Raw genomic sequence first — 16,781 nt, forward strand, 5'->3', positions numbered from 1 at the left:
GCGGACCGGCATCTGCCGTTGTATACCCGATTTTGGTCACTTCGAGAAGACATCCTCTCTGATTACAAACATACATTTTTAGAAAAGTTTTCTCCCTTGCTTCTGCTTGCTTGAATTGGGATGCACTATGGCGGACTTTGCCCAACTTGAGACGCGCCGGCTTGAACTGGAAGAGAACGTGGCAAAGCTACGCAAATCTTTGCAACACTGGCGAACATGGGATGCCGAGTATGAAGGCTTGAAAGAAGAGCTTTCATCTGGTGTAAACGTTCAATCGGAAACGGACTGTGTGAGTGATATGTATCATGATTTCACAGACTTGTTTGCTAACAACAAGCAGGCACGCATCAGTGAAAAGTTCGGGGGTGAACTTGTCAATGAAAAAGGTTTGATGAAGAAGCATACCAGACTTTGTATACCATTCTGACCGTTCTAGAAATTTTTGATTTGTTTGGAGTTGGAAAAGGAGCTATCCGCCATCCGATAGAGGTCAGCCGACTCGTCGACAGGCGGCTCGACTATGTTCAACAAAATGTATCCACCATTACCAAGCAGGTGGAAAAGGCTGAAACTCAATTGTCCGAAGTATTGGAAGAAATGGATAGAGAAGACGATGAAGGGCCAGAACCTGGACTGCCTATGACTGAGATTCTCGAGGAACTGGATGAGGACGGAAACGTTATATCGAGCAAGGTCACCCAACCTGAAGAGCAAACAGCACAGATTATCGACACTCTCCGAAAGGCTGGCTTGAAGGACATGGACCCTAAGCCAAAGAATGAAGAAAAGACCAAGGAACCAACCACCGGGGCCAATGAGAAGCTTAGCACTGCTCCGGCGAACAAGACACAAGATGTGCCACAACCCTCAGCAAGTACTTCAAAGCCGGCCAAGAAAGGAGTTAGCTTCGCAGAGGAGGTTCAAGAAAAAGAAATTCCCTCGCGCGCCGACAATGCCAATGCCAGCAGGTCATCGGGAGTCAACCCTGCCTTGTTCAATGGCTCATTCTCAAATGGCGAGCGTGTCATTGAGTTGGACGATGACGACGATATCATCGGAACCCAAGCAGTCATTCCTGAGGATGAATCTCCCGAAGACGCAAGACTACGAAGAGAAATGCTCCAGTACAACCTGAATGAAGTTGGCCAAGTGGTAGCCGAACTGGATCTCGACGAAAACTTGTCAGACTTCGAAGATGACGATGACTATTTCGATGAAGAATATGACAGCGAGATGTCCGAGGAGGAAGACGAGTATGGGAGATCAATCCGTCCTGGAGTCAGCAAAAGCTACAGACAGCAGATGCAGGACTTGGAGGAACAACTTCGCTCGAAAGTTATTGGAAATCTTGGACCCAATCTTCAAGAAGTCGATCCTGTATACGATCCCGAAGGACTTCGTCGACTTGTGGTTCGTGGTGAGGAAGTAGCCTCGGACGAGAATGTCAAGCCGGCAATTTCGAAAGGCAAAGAGGCTGTCAAGCCAGATGCACCTGCAAAGAAAGGCGTCAGATTTTCGGAAGCGTTGGATGTGCAGGAAGCACCCAAAAGATCAGAGGCTCCAGTCTCGAAGCCGCGCTCTGCACCAATTGCAGATGTTGTCGAGCGAGCACCTTCCAAAGCTCAGGCACCCTCCGAGCCAGCAAAACCTGCCAAGGTCTCACGCTTCAAGCAAAACAGGGCAGCTGCTTCAGAGTCCTCCCCATCCGAGCCTACACCAAATCAAGTCACTGGCTCTGTCATCTCAGACAAGATTGTTGAAAAGCCAACTGCCCCATCGACTAATGCACGCGCACCTGAAGAAGCAGACGAACTCGATCCTGAACTGCAGCAACGTCAACTGGCCTCCGAGTACTATCGTCTGAGAAACAACATCATTCGTCAACAAGGCGGTTTCAAGGAGACGGAAGAAGAAAAGGATGATCCTTTGATGGAGCAGTTCCCCGATGGCAAGATGAAGAAGGTGAGTAGATTCAAGGCTGCCAGGATGAAGTTTTAGACTACTAGACAAAAGCAATGGCTATTTGCTATTTACATGTACCATCCAAACTAGACTCGAGAAGTTACATGGAACGTCACAGTCCATCCGCAAGGCTGGCGAATGTGGAGGCGGAGAGCTGATTCTGCCTTTCCACTTCATCGACGGCTCCTAGAACAAAGCAGGGCTCTCTGATTCGGCGACCTTTTCCTCCATGGACGCTGTATCTAGTTTCGTCCTGAACATGCAAGAGTGATTTTATAACATCTTCTTTGATTGTTCTTGAAAAGTGGATTTTTGATGACATGAAAACATAAAAATACAGATTGGTCTTTATGCAAGACCAAGTGACCACCACAATCCTCTCTTTCTGGTGGCGACATATGAACTTCGAGGAGAGTGAAGAGAAGACAGGAGCCGTTATGAGGCGCCGGGTCGTGTATGAGTAAAAAGATAAAAGCAGCCCCAGCAGATCAAAGTAAAAATGATGCTTTTCGCTCCAAACGCCGAATATACCCGTATGTAGTAAGACAAGTTCTTTTTTAAGCGGCGATGGGCTTGGGGGCGGCCTCGATGCCTTGCGGAGGTGGAGGAGGCATGTCGAGTCTGGTGTTTTCTGCCATCATGCGCTGGAAACCGATACCGACACCTTCGATGACGGCGAGCAGAATGGCGCAACCGATGGCACCGTTGCGCATGGCCTTGTAACCACCACGGACAGCGAGAGCACCACCAGTGAAGAAACCGGCAATGATGGCGTTCCAAGGGTCTTCCTTCTTGCTACGTTGGGTCAGTCTGGTGTTCGAAATGGGCAGATCCGAAGAAAGCGTACCGAATGCCCTTGACTGCACAGTCAAAGGTACTGAACATGCCACCCCAGACACCAAAGTTACCACCGAGAACAGGAGCACGCGCCTTGATGGCGGTCAGAGCGCCTATCCTTCTCTCGCCATAGCTGTCGCATCGAGTCTCAGTATCTTGTTTCTGGTCGTGTAATATGATTGAAAGCTGGTTTTGACGTACGGACTGTTTCTGAAACCCTTGATACCGTGCCAGAGCGAACCGCCGATTGCGCCCATACAGAAAGCACCTCCAAAATCGTTCAAGGCCCTGTTGGAGGAGCAGAGTTAGCGAGTGGGTGGGATGCGGCGGAGCGAGAGGTGGACATACACCCAAGGGCAAGGGTCTCTGCTGTGATCCATGGCGAATGCAAGATGTGTGTGGTTGTGGTGGAGCGAGTTTGTTCAGTTCTGGCGTGAATGTCGGATTGGCCTCCACCTGCAACTTTTCGCCGACGATGATGGAACCTTGTCGCCGGATGGTCTGTGCGTGACGTGGTTTTGCTTGGCCAAAATTATTATTTTATTCCACTGCCACTTTCGAACTACTTTGCAGAAACATCAGCAAACATGTCGCTAGGAGCGCCAGAGGTCGCGCCCGTCTTGTCGACTCCGGATACCCATGTCTTCGAGGATCCTACCCCTGCTGTCGACCCCTCTCTGGTGCGAACTCTCTCAGACGAACAATTATACCTAACCTACGAGATCAAGAGGACTGTCAACGAGATCCGCCATGGACGTTATAGAAGGATCGCACTCCAATTCCCTGACCACATGTTGACCGATGCGCCGAGGGTCTTCGAGGCTTTGCAGAAAGAGCTGCGCACACAGAAACGAGATCAAGACGTGACAGAAGCATTGGACAAGACTTCGCTGGACGCAGAGCAGGAGAGACTATGTATTCTGGGTGACACCTCATATGGTGCCTGCTGTGTCGACGAGGTTGCTGCTGAGCACGTCCACGCTGATGTTGTAGTACATTATGGCCGCACCTGTCTCTCTCCGACTCAGCGCCTCCCTGTCATCTACGTCTTCACCTTCCGTCCGCTTGACTTGGATACTGTTGTCACCAGCTTCCAGAAGACTTATCCGGACAAGGACCATAAGGTACTCTTAATGGCAGATATTCCTTACTCTGAGCATGTCCAACCTCTCCAATCTGCTCTTCAAAATCTTGGCTACACAAACCTCTTCTCTACATCCATTGTCCACAACCCTTCGTCCTTGTTGCCTAATCGCACTGTCCCTGCTGGAGTAGACGAGGATCCCACTGTTCTTCGCGACTACTCACTCTTCCACATCTCGGAGCCTCCCACCTCCCTCCTTCTCAACCTCACCTCTCGCGTGGCTTCCATCGACATCTATCCTACAGTGTCCGAGGGTGCTGAAGCTCCTCAAACCATGTCAGCATCCACCGCTCAGATCCTTCGACGTCGCTATGCTCTCGTCACCAACCTCAGCACTGTTTCTGTCTTTGGTATCCTTATCAACACTCTTTCTGTCAAGAACTACATGGAAGCTCTATCTCATGTTCAAGACCTCATCACCCGCGCCGGAAAGAAGTACTACACTTTCGTTGTCGGCAAGGTCAACGCTGCCAAGGTCGCAAATTTCTCTGAAGTCGATGGTTGGGTCATCATTGGTTGCTGGGAGAGCAGTCTGATTGAAAGCAAAGATTTCTGGAAACCTATCATTACACCTTTTGAATTGGAACTGGCTCTCACAGATGAACGGGACCGCATCTGGACCGGAGAGTGGAACAGTGATTTCCAGTCTCTGCTCGGCAAGAAAACTGTTGTCAGGGGCGAAGGTGCGCAGGAAGATGGATCAGACGACCAGGACGGCCAAGGCATCGATGATGAGTCGGACTCAGAATCAGAGGCACCCGTCTTCGATCTGCGTACTGGACGCTACGTTTCGCAAAGTCGACCTATGGCACGACCTTCTGCTTCTGCCTCGAAAAAGACTGCGGCCACTAGTCTCATCAAGCGTGCTAATGGCGATCTCGCTCAGATTGGTGGCGAGGTCTCTCCTGCTGCTGAGTTCTTGCGCAGCAAGCGCACTTGGCAGGGTCTAGGTACCGACTATGAGATTGCCTATGACTACGATGAAGATGGCAAGATCAAAGGTGCGCCCATGGAAGAAGGTCGCGGTGGTGTTGCTCGAGGATATGTTGTTGGTGATTCTGAGCGCTCCTGATCTGTCAAAAGATCTGCTGGCCACTTTGGATGGCCCGAAACTATGCCATCATCCCATGGAGGTCTCCCGATACAGAGGTAAGTCTTACACTTCTCCGTTTCTTTGTCTTTCAAAATGCACTGGTTCCAAGGATGAACACCTGATAGGGACAGCTTATACACTATGTGTAGATGCTGAGAACTCAGGAAGAGTATTTTAGTAGATGCCTCTCTAGTCTGAAAACATACCAGCTTGCACAATCTTAACTCCTGCAATCATCATTTGTAGCAGCTGGCTAACTCATCATGCTTAGGTTCATGACTACGCACTCCGATCTGCAGTATCTCCGCTTCCAAGAGATCATCCCATAAAGGTTGATGTACTGCACGGTAATTACCAGGAAGAGGTGACCCTCCCGGGGAGAGTACACAACTTGCGTTGGTCTTACAGACCCTAGATGCTGGGGTAGCGCCATCTTAATCTCCGTCTCCGTACTGCACTGCCACGGTCTCCCAGCGTCCCATAGCGACTGTAACTGTGGTCGTCTGTGCTGCGACAGTAGCGATCAGCCACAACAACATCAACGCGCGCAGCAGATGAGCAGGCGTCTTGAGTCTGCAACTTTCGAAGCAATACTGCTTGATCGAAGAATTTATAGATCACTTGAGCCTCTTCTCCAAAAGGGTTGGTCTCCTCGTCAACTTTCACTTGCCGGTCGTGAATGCCATGTTCATTCGGCATTGAACCACTAGTGATAGATCTTCTTCCTGAGCCATGCTCTTGGATTGTGGGCGAAACAATACATTTTGATAGCTATGGTATCATTACACATATCTATGGGAGCAAGCCATCTCCTTCTCTGCAACGACAATTATGCTTCTTCACTCGTTTCGCGCGTCTTTACTGCTCACTCCTCTTCTCGGACCCCATCTGTGGGCTCCGAATTGTTTCTCGATTATAAATCGCATGTTGCAGTACTTCCAACCATCTCCTTATCAGAACCAACAAGCCTCAGAGCACCTCCGTGCCTGGAGGGCAGCAGGGTCGAATCGTATCATCAACAAGGTCAAATGCGAATGAAAGGTCAACGTAAACCTCTGAGACCTTATGATCTCCGTTGATGCGTTGAATAACATCATGCAGTTTTTCAACTTCATCATAATTTGCTGTGTGCTCAGGGAGATGTTACAACAACGTGCAATGTTCGTGTGCCTGATGAAAAGCTCTCCTCTCCTGTCCCACCATCTTCCCAAGAAATGAAGAACGTTGTGCTAGTCATCGGACTGGGAACGTGTGATGGCTTGGTGGCATGGTTGGTGAAAGAAGCCATATTCTTGATCGATGCATCTTATCTTAGAATAACTCAGATGGTGATGATGTTGATAATTGTGAGAGCCAGTCGAACCTATCGACCGTCAGTGTACCTTTCTGTTAAATTGTTGTAGCAATGAAAGTTGCTAAAACATCCACTGGAAGTGCACCTGACGACAGAGTAGGGGATTTGGTATCGATAGCCTGCTTCGCGGTGTCCACGGTAATAGCAGGGACAAACCTATCTGTATGAGGGTGAGTGGTACAGATCCAGTGAGTGAAACTTTTGTACTTAAGAGCTTTCGCTGCGAGAGTGACCAATCGTGAGATTATGACAGTCTAAAGCACAAAAGGAGAACTAAGCTAATTCTTCAGACTATCAAGCCCACCTTCATACTCACTGACGTCGTACTCGTCAGGATACTTTTCGATGATAGTCCTCAGTTTCTCCATCTGCTCTCTTTGTTCCTCGGTCAACTCTTCATATACACCTTCCATCATATTTCTCAATGCCGGTCTCTTCTCCTTCTCAGCTTGCTTGAATGCGTCCAAGATCTCCTTCTTGAGTACAGCTCGAGCCTCTTTCTCCTTCTCATCATCCCAAATGCCTTTCCCTTCCATCCACTTTCGCAGGCGAGTGATGGGATTGTCTCTGCGCTTCCAGTCTTCTACTTCGACTTTGGCGCGGTAAGCGAAACTGTCATCGGATGTACTGTGATGTGAAACACGGTAGCTCATTGCTTCGATCAAAATAGGTTTGCCGCCGTCTTCGAGACACATCTTGCGAGCCTCTTTGGTGACTTCCCTGACGGCGAGGATGTCGTTGCCATCGACTCGAATAGTATCGATGCCGTAGCCTACACCTCTAGATGCGATGCCATCACCACGGTACTGCTCAAGCGTTGGCGTGGAAATGGCATAACCGTTGTTTCTGCAAATAAATATGACGGGGCATTTTCTGGTAGCAGCGATGTTTAGTGCTGCGTGAAAGTCACCTTCACTGGCTGCGCCTTCGCCAAAGTAGCATGCTACACAGCGTTGTGTATCTTTAGGGTTCATGGCGTTCTGCATCTTGACAGCATATGCTGCACCAGAAGCTTGGGGGATCTGAGTAGCTAGAGGTGAACTGATGGTATGAATATGGTACTTCATGCTTCCGTAGTGCACAGGCATGTTGCGACCTAGACCTGGATCGTGCTTGTTGGCATAAAGTTGGTTCATAAAGTCTGCAGGTGTGAAGCCTCGGTATTTGAAGATGCCAGTCTCGCGATATTGAGCAAAGATTGGATCACTGGGATCTAAGGCGGAGGTTGAGCCGACTGCTATGCCTTCTTCGCCTGCTGAGACCATGTAGAAACTGATGCGGCCTTGTCTTTGGGCATCGAACATGATTACGTCCATGACTGTGGACAAGATTAGTCATTGCTTCGGCATTGTAAACTGATTAGTCCTTACTGCTCACGCTCAGCATGTCTTTGTACATCTTGATCAAATGTTCATCTGAGATATCAGTCGGTTCCCGTGACTTATCGACAATAACACCATCTTGATCCAGGATACGATAAGTCGGCATGGCTTTCTTGTCCGAAGGTCGTGTAAAGTCAAGTTTTGTTGTAAACTTGCTGTCTATGGCACCAGGAAATCGCAACCTGGCAGCTTCTCAGTAAACCACCGACAAGAAGGATAAACAGCAATATACCGATCTGAACCCGGCCGTTGTGATACTGAAGAGTTCCATCTTTTGGTCACAGTTTGGAGATAGCATCTTGATTGGCGGATAACCGCAGGAAACGTAGATCTGAGGACACGCATGATGCATGTAACTCTGCAACCAGACACATGTTCAGCGAGACAGGAGACCGAGAAGTACAATGATGGGTACCCCTCCGCAGACTCGGGTCCTCGGCAGCGCCCTCCAACTTCGTCTGGGGTACGCCCTACGCTAAGCAGAGGATCTACCCGCCGGATCTAATCTCAGATCAGGATGATAGACACTGCTTGGCAAGCGGCGTGAGCGTTTGATTTGCCAAAGTTCCATGGTTGCTTGAAGCTGGAGGAGGCAAGTAACAAATCAACATCACCATGTCTTCATTCGTTCCGCGCGCCGCAAAGCGGTTACGGCTTTCCACTCGTGCTGTTACGCCTGTGCCCGTCCGCGCCTTTTCGTCTTCGCCGTATCTTGCCGAGCAGAAGCCTAGTCGCAATGATGAGAAGACGACGCATTTCGGTTTCGAGAGCATTGCCGAGTCATTGAAGGAGTCCAAGGGTAAGAACACACTTCCGGGCAATCAGTATCATTTGCATACCATCAGCAGTAGCTGACTGGTCAACGCGACAGTCGGCGCCGTCTTCAGTTCCGTTGCCTCCTCATACGACACAATGAACGACCTCATGTCCCTGGGTATCCACCGCCTCTGGAAAGACCACTTCGTCCGCAGCTTGAACCCCGGCAGCCATACCCCCGGCGCACCCCAAAAGGGCTGGAAGATCCTAGATATCGCAGGCGGCACCGGCGACATCGCCTTCCGTATGCTCGACCACGCGACAAACATAAACCACGACCCAAACACACACGTTACAATCTCAGACATCAACCCGGACATGCTTGCCGAAGGTCGCAAGCGCGCTGCCGCCTCCCACTACAATGGTACTGGAAGACTGGACTTCGTAGAGGCCAATGCTGAAAACTTGCACATGATTCCCGACAACAGTATGGATCTGTACACCGTCTCATTCGGTATTAGAAACTTTACACACAAGGATGTTGCGCTGAAGGAGGCATTCCGTGTTTTGAAGCCTGGTGGTGTCTTTGCCTGCCTCGAATTCAGCAAGGTCAACAACCCTGTTTTTGATTTCGTCTACAAGCGATGGAGTTTTGGCGCCATCCCTTTGATCGGTCAAGTCGTTGCTGGAGACAGAGACAGCTACCAATATCTTGTTGAGAGTATCGAGAGATTCCCCAGTCAGACTGAGTGGAGGGATATGATTAAGGAGGCTGGTTTCGTTGTTCCTGGCGGTGAGAACGGTCAAGGCTGGGAGGATCTGACCAATGGTATTGCTGCCATCCACAAGGGTATCAAGCCTCTGAACTAGAGCAGTTGTTCGCTGTGGAACGACGACCTCTCTACATGTAAAACATATATAAAAGCATATTGTATAAATATCAAGATACTCAATTATCTCGACTTCTTTGACATGCTGCCGAGCCACAGGTAGCTGTTGGTTGCTTGAGGTACGGTGGAAGTCCCTCTCCAGATCGTCGAGAGCCTGCCTCATGTCTCGGTTGGACTTTGAATACAGGCAGGGTCGCATTCCCAACAATGCATTCCTTGCCTTTTTCTCCTCTTCCTTGCCTATATAGGTATTTAATATATATTTGACCTCTCTGTAAGCACACAAATCTCGTATGATCGACCGATCTCCCTCCACAACTTCAAGCAACTATGTGTTGTCCATGAACATCCGCCAGCAAGCCTCGCGTCTCAAAAGCCACAGCCCAACATCTCAAACGTCATAACCCTTCTTACTACATATTCAAAGACGCTCGATAACAACTTCTCTCTAATGTGGTCGAGGAGCGACCAATGTCTTAGCAAGAAACATGGTAGCTTTTCCATGCTTGAAAACAAGGTTGAAACCGCAAATCGGAAAGACAGAGAGTTCGGAAATAAGGTATGTATGTCTCTTTTTGTGACGCGTAAGCCTCACGCTGCACCACACAGGGCCTCGGTTCTGGCCATACACACGCGGTCATATTCGGATGACCATCAACATGAAGTGCATCTGTCATGTCAGTCGGCAAGGCGCGGAGAATCAACATCATGATTGTAGGGAAAATCAGGTTTTACAGATTGAGTACATCCAGAATGAAGAATGTGTATGAATGACACTGTTCAAAGAAATGTTTGTAAATGGGTCTTGCCATTCTTTAGCTCGCTCTATTTCAAAAAACTACCAACCTGACCGCCAGCTCCAACGCTTTCCGCAAAAACAAGGGGTATGAGAGACCAAGAGACGCAAAAGCATGGATCACCCTCAAGCGGCTTGAGCCGCAAAGAGAGATCCATGTAAAGCGTCCCCCAGCTGACCGGCTTTCAAATGACGAGTATTGACATGAGAGGCGTCAACTGTAAACCGGTGCAGCCGGAAGTGTGAAAAAGGGGGCATGTAAAGGAAAATTGAAAAGAATGAGTGACTTCGACAAAATCGACAAGCCGAAAGTGAAAGAGGTAAGAAACCACAATAAAGTAATAGTATCGGGGTATCGCCTAGAAGAAAATAAAAACCTGCTACCGGACAACTACTACTCAGAAGCTGAAACTTAGGAGTAAGACGATAGGAGAGGCTCTATACCATGAGTCATCAGCATCGTTAATCGAGAACATTAAGACAAAAGAAGCGCAGATCATTGTTGTGGGCCTGAAGAGGCACACCACAAGGGTTAGCTTGTCCAGCCCTGGCTGTTGAAATCATTTGTCGAAAAGTTCTGATCAAAGTTGTACGAGTTGAGGAAGTCTTGTCCGGCAGGAACCATGATGCTGTCATTCCAGTTGACAAGTTTTGAACCATTGTCAAAGTCGAAATATTGGTCATTGACGCTTGAGTTGTCTGCGTTGAACTTTGGAGAAGGAGCGGCGGTTGGGGCCATTGAGGGACCTGAAGAACCAGCTACCGAGTACGCAAGCGAGGCGCTGTTGTCGGAATTGTTGCCCATTGCATAGTCCATAAGGGCCGGGTCCCACTGGAAGTTGGACTGGGCAGGGGACTGAGACTGAACAGAAGAGGCCAGGTCAAACCCAGAGAATTGATTAAGAGACATAGACTGCTCAGGAGACTGCTTGGGTTTCGCGAAGGTGTCAGCGGTCATTGAAGCCAGATCCATGTTGCTTGTGTTGGAGTTTGAGTAGGCAGGCATGCTCCAGCGGTTCGACTGTCCAGTAGCCACACCAAAGTCAAGATCAAAGTTGTTGGTGCTGTTATTGACGCTGGTACCCATGAGACCTTGCATGTTCATCTGGTAAGGATTGTTGTCAAAAGCGTTGATATCCTCTGTAGCTGGGATCTCGTCAACTTCAGACATAGTGCCAGAAGAAGTATTTGTCAAAGCAGGCTGGTTATCAAAGGAAGTAGTGTCAACCTTCGACCAGTCAAAATTGTTCCAGAAGTCGGTGTTCAATCCGAGGTCAGAGCTGGGCAAGGAGAACGGTGGCATAGAGGCTTCAGTAGTGGTAGTGCCAACGGACGAGGTGCTGGGGAATCCAAAATCGGCGAACATGCTTGTGGGAACACTTGACGAGACACTCGAGAGAGGGTATTGAGATTGAATGTCGTTCGAAAGCTTGCGGTCTTGTTGCATGGTTTCAGTCTGCATGGTCATGGCAGAGACGGGCGAAGCTTGACCGGAGTTGGTGGTCGACGGCTGGGCGGACATGTTCGGTTGGAACCAAGAGTGTGGTTGGCTCGAGGCGACTGAAGCAAGGCTGTCTACTGAACGGCGAGCATTGCTCTTGGCCGAGATAGGTTGAGTGGTATGCGAGCGAGGCAACTTGTAAGGAGCACCAGATTCATGGGCAGCATTGTTGTTGCGATGGCATGGTTTGTGGTGGCCATTCGCAAAAACGGTCAAATGACCTTCGGACTGGTGTGAAGTGAGGCGTGGTTTGCGTTGGCTCAGCGACTTCTTAGGTACGGTTGATGATTCCTTGACAGCATCCTTCTTTGGTGACACTTCGATAGGCTCCTTTTGGTCTTTAGCATCTTCGGGGGACGACTCCTTGTGGGTTGAGCAAACACACTTCCCACCGTGGGGACAGCAGCAACGATGTTCGTCGGATGAGGGGGATTCTTCAGCAACGGGGTAGAGTTCAGGCGAGTGGTGTTCTCCAGAGGTCGAATGAGGTGGCATAGGAACTCCGGACTCGGCAGCGGCAGCGGCAGCAGCAGCTTTGGCTTCGGCCTCGCGCAGATGGATACATTTTTCTTTGGTGTGGGGTTTCTCTCCACAATCGCATTTGACATGGGATGAGCGCTTCTTGCGTTCGGCGCGGCAGTGCGGGCATTGGGTGATGGGGCGGCCCTTCTTGGGGACAAAGAAGAGCTCACGGTCTGGTAATGGCTATGAGAAAAGCACTATATATACTGGCGTCGGGGTGCAGCTACTTACCTGTATGGGTGCAGCCGCTGACACGGTGACCCTTTAGGCACGATTGGCATGCCCATTTGGTCCCATCTTCCTTGACTACCATACCTGACGGATTGAGAGCGTGGCCGGCGGAGATACGTCGGTCGAGCGCGAGAAGATGCGGTCTGTGGTGGGGGTTCGTCGCAGGGCCGGCCTGACGGATTGGGCCTTGTTATTGCAGTGTTTTTGACAGGAAAGGACCAAGGAAAATAGCGTGGAGCTGGTATGTAAACAGAGATCACAAAATGGAGAGTATCTTTGCGAAAACGGTCTTTCGGAACGCCAGAGATGCAGGAGCGGGGCAGGCGGGGTGTTACGGTCGAGTCCTTGCGGCGATGGTATGACGGGTGCCGGCGTGGATGGCAAAACGACAGCGACGGGCGGTGAGAGATCAAGAGGCGGCGGATAGAGAAAAGAGCACAGAGCGTATGGCCTTGGCACACCGACAACGTCGGGGCCTTTCGAATGGCCTTTGGGCAAATATGAGTGACCACAAAACAAACAAGTTGTCGAAAGACGATTGTAGTGAGAGAGGAGAGGACGGAGAGTCGTTGTGGCATGAAGAGCCCGCACTTCTGAACGCCAAGCCAACAAACCAATACTAAAAGTGCAAGTGCGATCTAGCACAGGCCACCCGAGCACCCCGAGGCTAACGACTTCGACACTTTGAAACAGGCAAGAGGCCGTTCAAACCTGTCCATACACAAAAGCACCAACGCGATCCGCAATCTGCCGCCTGCAACCCCTCGTCTCTCCGGACCCCGTCTTCCTGTCGTGCCCGCTCAGGACGCCTGTTTTCGACGCTTGAGGTGTTCTCTACTTAGGACCCCGTTGAGCGTTCGTCATGATTTCACAGCCACCCCATAGACTTTCAAGGGGAACAAGCCTGTCGATCGTTCGTGAAGGAGTTGCTGACCGCTGCGCTTGCGAGTTGCGACCCCTCGTATTGGTATCACGCTCGCACGCACGAATGCCGTCAACTGCAAAGTAGTTGATACTGCATGACGGCACCTCCCTCATTCGTGTTTGCATGCACGCAATTGCAATTTATGCAGCGCGCTCCATAGCGGCCGTCGTTGCATGAATGTTATCGCCCGTCTGTCTGCTGACAGCGATCCATCGAGCTGAGGCTTTTAACAGCTCAAGCGCGGACTCGGTCCTTTCCCCTTCGTGCATGACAATCTCATGTTTGTGATTACATGATAGACGATGATAACATCCGTCCATGAAATGCGCAAAACCTCCTATGCAATGAACATAATGAGTACCGAGAAGTCTCAGTCTTTACGAATCAAGACGTTCCGGCGAACAAAGATGATTCCAATTCTCTGAGACCATAGGCAACATTTCAGAATCAGAGCCTAGAATCCATCTTATGCAACGGCTAAAGACAATGGCACCTCGGTTCAGGTAGGGCGTCCGTTTGAACAGGTCATTTAATTAGGCAGGCGTGGTCTCAAGTTACGGGCAGTTCTGGCGGTCTGGCAAAGATGAAGGATCAAGAGGGGCATTTGAAGGGGTTTCGGCCAAACCATTGATCCGGATGGACTCGAATGGGCAAGATAACAGCATGAGAGATGAAGACCGGAAAAAATAGAGTCGGCCGTGGTTCGTTATAGCCGTAGTTCTGCAACGCCATGAGAACGATGATGGTTGACCAAGTTCGGGCTCCTCGGCATGGAGTTTGTGATAGTCGTTGTATAACTCTCTCCACTCCACATCTCGCAACAACCTCTCCGCGCGACCCTCATGTAGATGGCGAGCGGACATAGCCCTTACGCATCTCCGACGGTGGTCGACCCCTCTTTAGGGCCCTACTATAGTCACAATGGTAACACGCATCAACTGGGCCATCCTGAGATCGATGATGATCTGGCCCTTCGCGCCGAGTTGAGCAGGTCGCTGGGCCTGAACCATTCGACTCACGAATCAGCAAACACGTCACATCAACACTCGCCGCAACCGCATGACGACCTGCAACAACACCACCATGTCCAGCAACAGCAGCAACAACAACATGCGCAACCAGCTACACTGCCTTCGCAGCCGCAACACACGTCGCCGTCGCAACACGCCGTGAACCCCGACCTCTTGCCCGAGCACCACGCGAGTCCACCGCCTGGTCAACATACCGCCTCCGACAACAACAGGGACAAGCGAAGCAAAGTCAGCCGTGCATGCGATGAATGTCGCCGCAAGAAGATCCGTTGCGACGCCTTGAACGAGCATGAGACATGTACCAATTGCAAGCGCTCCAGCTCTACATGCGCTTTCAGTCGCCAGCCACTGAAGCGAGGTCCTAGCAAGGGCTACATCAAAGAGCTCGCAGAGCGCTTGAACGCCCTCGAGGGTCAGATGCAGCCGCAACAACCTGGACACGTCGACCAGGAATTGCAGTCATTGCTTGCAGAAGCAGCCTACGTTACGCGCGACCATCACTCACCGCCCCGTCACGCCGGCCAGAAACGAAGACTCTCACAGACCGATCCGATAGTCATCGATCCACCAATTCTGGCTCCTCGACCTGCTCCAGCGCCACAACACATCCAACCTGCTGCTCAACCTCCCTCTGCTCCTGCCTCTCTCCATACCTATGGAAACCCTTACTCTCGCGACTCGCGAATGTCGCCGTATCCAGTCCAACAAAACTACCGTCAAGACATCAGGCCCACACCCCAATCACAACCTATCAACACGCAACCTTTCTTCAAATATGGTGCAGACACTCGCCGTCACGAAAGTGTTAGTATTCCTTTCGATACACAAGCAGGTGCACCTATCCTGGTTGAGTGGGATGAAGAAGTGGTTGACGAGTATTATCGCACTATACACCAGACCTTTCCGTTACTGCCCCACTCGAAACACCGCCTTCGTATGCGCCTGGCCGAATGTCCCCCAACTTTACGAGAGGCCTTCTTGACTGTCCTGGAGTGCACAATGCGTACCTTTCCCTCCTTTTCATCAACGCTGCGTCCCCAACAGACATACGCACCTATGATGAAACGTGCTGCTGAATTGCTTGCTGGTTACCCGTTCGAGAACCCAGCCACACATAACAGCGGGACTAACCTGGTTTACCTGCAAACTCTCCTGTTGATGGCTCTAGAATCCGACAACCATGGACCAGCGACTGTTAGGGGTCAAGCTGGTCCTTCGCGCGCCGAGTGGTTGGGAAGGGCTGCCGGTGTCGCAGGACAGTTGGAGATTAACCTGGTCCGCCCGCGGGAACGCTTCGCTACCGAAGGCGACCCAGACTCTGAAGAAAGACTGTCAAGGAGGGTATGGTGGGTACTGTTCATTCTCGACCGCTGGCATGCTTCCAGTACATCGGACCTACTCAAGCTTCCCGAGAACAGTGTTGTTCTGCTACCTGAGGACCAGATCCTACTCGGCGAATCGACATATCACCTAGCACGCCTCTCATTCATCATAGGGCATCTCGCCGCCATTCTCACCACAACAAAAACACCCGAGACTAATGTCATGGCTCCTTCAAATCCGGCTTCTTCACTTCTAGGCTTGACACTAGCTGGCGAAATCGACCGTTTCCGCGAATCGGTAGAAAGTGTCTGGGGCTCACTGAACCTGGTTCATCTCTCCTACCATCACTGCCATCTCCTCATCAAACGCCTCAACCCCACAACAGAACCTACCGAGTTAATCGGCCATGCAGTCAAAGTAGCCACAGTGCTGAATATGCGACAAACACCCATTACACCTCTAAACCATCACTTTGCAGCCCTAGCAGCAATGACCCTATGCGAGCTCGTAGACATAGAAAAGACACGCGCCGAAGCCATTAGAGGCCTCGAACACATCTCCGAAGCTCTAGGGTTCGGTCGCGGCCTGGCCGGGCACGAAAAGTCTACAGGTTGGGACTCTGCAATTCGAGACTTGATTGTGCAAAAAAGAAATAAGTTGCAGTTGATTCTTGGAGGGATTGAACAATTGCCGCCTGGGTTGCAGCATTTGGCTCATGCTTCTGCTGGTGAGGGTGGGAATGGAACTTTGACGCCTAGTTCGGCGCAAGGAAATGTTGCTGCTACTAGCGTGGCGGGAGAGAATGGAAGGCCTGGCAAATTCGATCCTACTATGCTGACAAGGTATGGTTACCTTACTGCTTTGGGACAGGGCATGTTTGTTTCGAAGTGAGGTAGCAAGTTGCCATCAGAGACTCCCCTGACTCAGGTACCCGAACTTATACCTTATTACAACATCTCCACGTGCCATTAATGTTTATGATGTAGTTGCCAAAATGCATGATATTATTTCCAAGGGGCTTTGATCCACAGAAA

The 16,781-nt window shown here is 50.5% G+C and overlaps 7 protein-coding genes across 7 annotated transcripts; 4 read left to right on the plus strand and 3 right to left on the minus strand.

Annotated features, from left to right (window-relative positions):
• Positions 1-124: 124 nt before the first annotated feature.
• M437DRAFT_54935 (uncharacterized protein) lies at positions 125-1,998 on the plus strand (the record flags this gene model as incomplete). The annotated part of the gene is made up of 2 exons (XM_041022770.1): positions 125-293; positions 398-1,998. Coding segments are annotated over 2 exons (1,770 nt in total), but the record flags the coding sequence as incomplete, so codon positions are not given.
• A 521-nt stretch (positions 1,999-2,519) lies between these two features.
• M437DRAFT_55329 (mitochondrial import inner membrane translocase subunit tim-17) lies at positions 2,520-3,179 on the minus strand (the record flags this gene model as incomplete). Its single annotated transcript, XM_041022849.1, has 4 exons — positions 2,520-2,757; positions 2,810-2,932; positions 3,001-3,087; positions 3,148-3,179. The coding sequence occupies 4 exons, from the start codon at positions 3,177-3,179 to the stop codon at positions 2,520-2,522; spliced, it is 480 nt and encodes a 159-aa protein (XP_040877254.1).
• Positions 3,180-3,386: 207 nt separating this feature from the next.
• On the plus strand, positions 3,387-5,015 carry M437DRAFT_55306 (putative diphthamide biosynthesis protein Dph2; the record flags this gene model as incomplete). Its single annotated transcript, XM_041022840.1, has 1 exon — positions 3,387-5,015. The coding sequence occupies one exon, from the start codon at positions 3,387-3,389 to the stop codon at positions 5,013-5,015; it is 1,629 nt and encodes a 542-aa protein (XP_040877255.1).
• A 1,653-nt stretch (positions 5,016-6,668) lies between these two features.
• Positions 6,669-8,117, minus strand: M437DRAFT_55033 (thiamine diphosphate-binding protein; the record flags this gene model as incomplete). Its single annotated transcript, XM_041022789.1, has 3 exons — positions 6,669-7,708; positions 7,761-7,954; positions 8,005-8,117. The coding sequence occupies 3 exons, from the start codon at positions 8,115-8,117 to the stop codon at positions 6,669-6,671; spliced, it is 1,347 nt and encodes a 448-aa protein (XP_040877256.1).
• A 270-nt stretch (positions 8,118-8,387) lies between these two features.
• M437DRAFT_55242 (UbiE/COQ5 methyltransferase) lies at positions 8,388-9,398 on the plus strand (the record flags this gene model as incomplete). Its single annotated transcript, XM_041022829.1, has 2 exons — positions 8,388-8,571; positions 8,644-9,398. The coding sequence occupies 2 exons, from the start codon at positions 8,388-8,390 to the stop codon at positions 9,396-9,398; spliced, it is 939 nt and encodes a 312-aa protein (XP_040877257.1).
• Positions 9,399-11,781: 2,383 nt separating this feature from the next.
• Positions 11,782-12,550, minus strand: M437DRAFT_55084 (uncharacterized protein; the record flags this gene model as incomplete). The annotated part of the gene is made up of 3 exons (XM_041022805.1): positions 11,782-12,215; positions 12,279-12,381; positions 12,491-12,550. Coding segments are annotated over 3 exons (597 nt in total), but the record flags the coding sequence as incomplete, so codon positions are not given.
• Positions 12,551-14,241: 1,691 nt separating this feature from the next.
• On the plus strand, positions 14,242-16,638 carry M437DRAFT_54913 (uncharacterized protein; the record flags this gene model as incomplete). The annotated part of the gene is made up of 3 exons (XM_041022766.1): positions 14,242-14,907; positions 14,968-16,474; positions 16,547-16,638. 3 exons carry the CDS (start codon positions 14,242-14,244, stop codon positions 16,636-16,638), a joined length of 2,265 nt encoding a protein of 754 aa, XP_040877259.1.
• Positions 16,639-16,781: the final 143 nt, after the last annotated feature.

Source organism: Aureobasidium melanogenum (assembly GCF_000721775.1).
Source record: "Aureobasidium melanogenum CBS 110374 unplaced genomic scaffold scaffold_21, whole genome shotgun sequence".
Taxonomy (NCBI): Eukaryota; Fungi; Ascomycota; class Dothideomycetes; order Dothideales; family Saccotheciaceae; genus Aureobasidium; species Aureobasidium melanogenum.